This window comes from Neovison vison, chromosome 12 (assembly GCF_020171115.1).
Source record: "Neovison vison isolate M4711 chromosome 12, ASM_NN_V1, whole genome shotgun sequence".
NCBI classification, from domain to species: domain Eukaryota; kingdom Metazoa; phylum Chordata; class Mammalia; order Carnivora; family Mustelidae; genus Neogale; species Neogale vison.
The window spans coordinates 93,195,251-93,199,965 of record NC_058102.1 but is presented as its reverse complement, the minus strand read 5'-3'; the positions used below and the strand labels follow the sequence as shown (position 1 = coordinate 93,199,965).

The 4,715-nt window shown below is 47.2% G+C and overlaps 1 protein-coding gene across 1 annotated transcript; it reads left to right on the top strand.

Annotated features, from left to right (window-relative positions):
- The first annotated feature begins 1,967 nt into the window (after positions 1–1,967).
- On the top strand, positions 1,968–4,198 carry LOC122890969 (putative uncharacterized protein encoded by LINC01465). Its single transcript, XM_044226388.1, has 2 exons — positions 1,968–2,200; positions 2,361–4,198. Exons 1-2 carry the CDS (start codon positions 1,968–1,970, stop codon positions 2,734–2,736), a joined length of 609 nt encoding a protein of 202 aa, XP_044082323.1. The 3' UTR covers positions 2,737–4,198.
- The last annotated feature ends 517 nt before the right edge of the window (positions 4,199–4,715 follow it).

Genomic DNA, 4,715 nt, shown 5'->3' with positions numbered 1-4,715 from the left:
AGCATTAATTTAACTAGAGTATTAATAGTAAGTTGGCTGGGAGCAGTATCTTCTCTTGTAATTTGGAAAAAAAAAAACATATGGAAGGAAGTACCCTTATATCCAACATCTCAAAACTGTTCCTATTATGTGGGCAATACATAGTTCTGGGTTAAATTCACTTTTAAAACAGAGGATAAACTAGGGCTACTGCTAACTGTAGTTTCCTATATGCTGATCTATTTTGAAGTTCAACAAATTACCAGGAGAATTTGTAATACTTTGATATAGAGACTAGCAACTGTTGATCCTCTATAAAATGCTACACAGTGGAGTGGGAAAATGATGACTGCTCTTGGGTGAGGATTAGCTTTGCTATTTGAATGAAGTGTCTTGGAAAATGAAAAGTATCATAGTGCAATTAGAATTTTATTATTAGTTTCTCCATAAATCAAGATTTGACATAGCACCTTGGCACTTAATAAAGTCCTGGATACTTTACACTGTTCTTGGATATCAAGAAAATCAAGCTCAATAAACCAACATTCAAGTACTTTCTGCATTGTAAGATTCAACGTAAGGTTCTTTACTGTCGTTCCCAATAGGGCAGCTCCATCCAGATGAGATCAGATTATCTCTCAAAGCTGAACTAAAACCAAATCAAGGCACACTTATTGGATCACTTTTAAATTACACAGGTATCAAACTCCTATTGAAGGGAAAAGGATACAGTTGGTCTGTGAAAAATTTTTTTCTCCTTATATGAATTTTTTTCCTTCAAGAATTGTTTTCCCATTTAAGCATTAAAAATTAAACCCCAAGTTTTGTGATTACACTGTATTCAAAGCTGATTCTGAAAAATCAAAACCAGTATTTTTAAGGAAACTACTAACATTTACCACTGATTCAGCTCTGTGAAATTAAAATTTTAAAAATTATCTTTTTCACCCAACTTAAGGTATTTAAAATATCAAGAAAATCACTAGCTATCCCAAACTACATTTTCTTTATATATACTGTGCTTCCTATTTGGAGTAGTTGTACTTCACACGAAATGGGCATTATTAAATTTTAAACCCAAAGTATCCAGAAACCATCCTTTTAATTCTTACCGAGATCCTTTCCTCTCATAGTAAAATGCAATGACATAAACTAAGAAGTTTAAGAATCAAAAAACCAAAGAAAAGCCATCTAAACAAAATCCCACACCAGCAAAATTGTAGCTCCATTGTTAAACGAAAAGGGAAAAGGGGGGGAAAAAAACACAGCACACTGTAGGAAAAATTTATTTGTCTCACACGTTAAAAAAATCTCAATAGTACACTTAACTATAAATTCAATCTTCTCATTCAACGAGTTGCAAAGAAAGTTTAAAGAGAAACTTTTAATTGCTTTAGGTTTACATTTTCAATACTCTTGAATTCACTGAGGGAACAGATCAAAAACACCGGATTCAAAATGTTAAGGCGTAAACTTTATAATTAACGGGTCTACTGTTCTGCTCCCCATGCCAGTTCTGCCCAACAGGGCAGCTCACTCCACTCCGACCTTCGGCTAAAGAATGAAGTAAAACAGGTAAACACTCCCCCGCGCACCGATCGCGACGAGAAGCGATAAAAAACAAACGAGGGTGGAAAAGTTCTCTGTTAACATCTTACACAATTTCACTCCTTCCTCGGAGAGTGCAGAGCGAACCCAAGGCTGCGCTCTCTCCCTGCTCTAAAAAACGCGCCCGCCCGTCCGCCCCTCTCCCCGCAACCGCTTCCTCCCTCCAGGAACACGCAGAACTAACGGTTTCCGCGGCGGCCACGCGCCGGGGCTCCGCGGGCGATCCCCGCGCCCCGGAAAACAAAGGGGATTCCCAGCCATTGTCCTCCGCGGCGCTGAGCATCACCAGCACTAGCAAGGCAGTAGCTTGCGCAGTTATCTCCACAGCGGGCAATGTCACAACCCGACCAACAGCACAAACTACTACCTCAGCCAGGGCCATGGTGTCGGAGAGGCAGCGGACCAAGCCGAGGGCGAGCGAGGCGGCCGCAGCTCTCCTCCGTCCTTCCTCCGCCGCGACGTCGGGCCGGCGCCCCGGCCCTTCCCCGCCGCGCCCGCAGACCCCGCCCAGCGCCGCGCCACCCGGCCGCAGCGGGCGCGCCCCGAGAGTGCCGGCGACCGGAGGCAGAGGCGGTGCCGATGCCCGGGCCCGGCGGCCTCTGCGGGGCCGGCGGCTCTGCTGAAGGAAGAGGTGCGGAGGGGTCCTGGCAGAGGCAGCCGCTTCAGCCTCCGCTGTTCAGAGGGGAGCGCGTCCCCTGGGCCACTCGAAAGCAGGAAATGGGCGGCAAAAGCGCAGCCAGACGCCGGCGCAATCAGGACGCTCCCTGAGGCAGCGAGTCGCGCTCCCACTCCCCGCCCGACGCCCGCCAGGAGCTCCGGACCGTTCCCGCCACGCTTCCGCCACGTCGCCGGGGTGCGCCGCCCGCGGCCCTCCCCGCCCCGAGCCCGCGGTGGGGGCTGGGCGGAGGCCGGGCCGGTCGCCCGGGCCCCCGCCGCCGCCGCCACGCGTCCTGCACCCGGCTCCGGGCAGGCTCTCCGTTCGGGCGAACGCCCCGGGCGCTTCCCGCAGAGGAGGACACCCGCTCCGGCAACCCCGATAAGAAACCAAGTCACAGTGCGGAAGTCCCGAAGCCACCAGTTCCCCAGCACCCTTCGGGGAAATCCCGTACGCCTCTGCAGGAGGCGAGAATTAAAACAAAAGCCCCGTAAAACTGAAACCGAGCCGGGCGGCGGGTCGGGTGGCAGCGGCGGCAGCTCTGCGGGCGCGAGGACACACGGCCGGTCTCGCGCTTCGCTGCTCCTGTGCGTCCGGACGAACCATAGAGATCACTTAAGGAGGCTCGCGCGCTACTCTTCACCACGTGACCGCCCCAGCCAGGCCGCCCCCCGCGCCGCCATCTTACATCCGGGAGAGAGGCGGCGTCCCGTTTCCCCGCCTCGGCAAGTTTCGACGTGTCACTAGAAATCAGCCCCCAAAAGGGGGACCTCAATTCCACGTCACCGAAGTGCTGAGGCCAAGAGCTGTGCCCCCCGCCATGAGTTTAAAGGGGCAAACTTGAGCCCCTAGATTCCCCGTTTTTGCCCGCAAAGAAAATGGCGGCACTTACCGCCGTCTAAGTGGACACGTTGTACCCTGGCGGGGGTTCAAAGTTTCCGGCACCTCCTTTCCTATCCCGCAAGGACACGGCCATTTGCGCTCCACCCTGCGGGTACCAAGTGTGCTGCATTTCGGAGAAAACCGGCGGGAAAGCTGCTGCGCTGCTCGCTGTAATGCGCAGGCTCCTGGGACTTCTGGGTGGGTTTGTGTGTGTGTGTGTGTGTGTGTGTGTGTGTGTGTGTGTGTTTTTAAGGCCAAGTTTTGGAGAGGGCCTCCTACCGTGAGTCTTATTTGCTGTTGGTCCAGGCAAGTTACTTTTTGCTCACATACAGAGCTTTCTCTAAGTTAGCAAATCATCTTAAAGACGAAGTAAGCAGAGTTTGCCCGATGTAATACAGAACGTCCAGTTTAATTATTGGAACTTCAGGTAAACGAATAATTTTTAGTTTGTACTTAAAAATTACTTGGAATTCAAATTCAGCAGGACGTCCTATATTTTTATCTGTTAAATCTGGTGATCCTGTTAGTCATCAATCTTCTGCAAATACAGACTACATATAGCAAAAGTAAGGAATGTTGGAATTGAAGACTGTTTAGTCGTGGTACCGACTTCTGTACAGAGTTTGATCCTTTAATGCTGGCAACAGGTTCTAAAATACGATAACAGTGCATAAGGGACATTCGTGAATAATTTCTTTTTGAAAGAGTAAGGACCCCCCACCCCCGCTTAAAACCACAGTGTAATTTTGAATCAAAGATCCTCACAACCAAGAATCTCGTTGCAAAGTAAAGGTTACATAATACTCCTTTCGTTTCTGTTCTCTATACTATTAGCGATGGGACACAATTTCACGAACAAGTTTTCAAATTACTACAAACCCTGCCTGACATAATTCGAAATAAATAACATTTGTGTGTAATACGCAAATTGAGAAAGTAGAATATACTCAACTATCCGCCAACAGATCTCAATGTTACACTTACTGTAAGCATTTTAAAGCAACTACTAAAGGTAGCTTGCCTGGGATGTCACTGTGAAATATTTCCAATTAATAAAATTTCTGTATTTCTGTATTTTATGTGTGCATTTCTGTATTTTTAATGTATTTTTGTGTGTATATAGAACACACCTGCAGTTAAGTGCTTTACTTGACAAAAGCAGAATTTGTGCATCATACTGCTTACCACAAAGTCTGCAGAATCTTTACTAACAGTTTCACTATGATTTGTACCACCTGTCCTGATAAACAATGATTGGGCTGCCATGGCATCACCCTCCACTTTTCATTCAGTGCATGAGTGGACCCCATTATTCTGCATTCATAGCAAATGTCATCTGTCATAATAGCACAGATTTTCAAATTCAAATTTTCAGTTGTTTGGTCTATAGTATACATTAGAGCAATAAAGTTTCCAACTAAATTTAGTCACTATACTACTTCAGCTGCACCCAATTCCTTTCCACAATTAAAGTTTTTGACAGTACTGACACCAATTTATTCCTCATCCATACATGGCGTGTTCTTGTCAACAGTCTTCGCTCCAGCCATGATACACAGAATCTTATGCTTTCTCAGAGTGACTGCCTTCA

Bases quoted from the DNA above. Each gene is read 5' to 3' on its own strand.
- LOC122890969 (XM_044226388.1), top strand. From the start codon at position 1,968: ATGGTGTCGGAGAGGCAGCGGACCAAGCCGAGGGCGAGCGAGGCGGCC. The intron at 2,201-2,360 runs GCTCTGCTGAAG...TCCCTGAGGCAG, and splicing joins CGGCCTCTGCGGGGCCGGCG to CGAGTCGCGCTCCCACTCCC.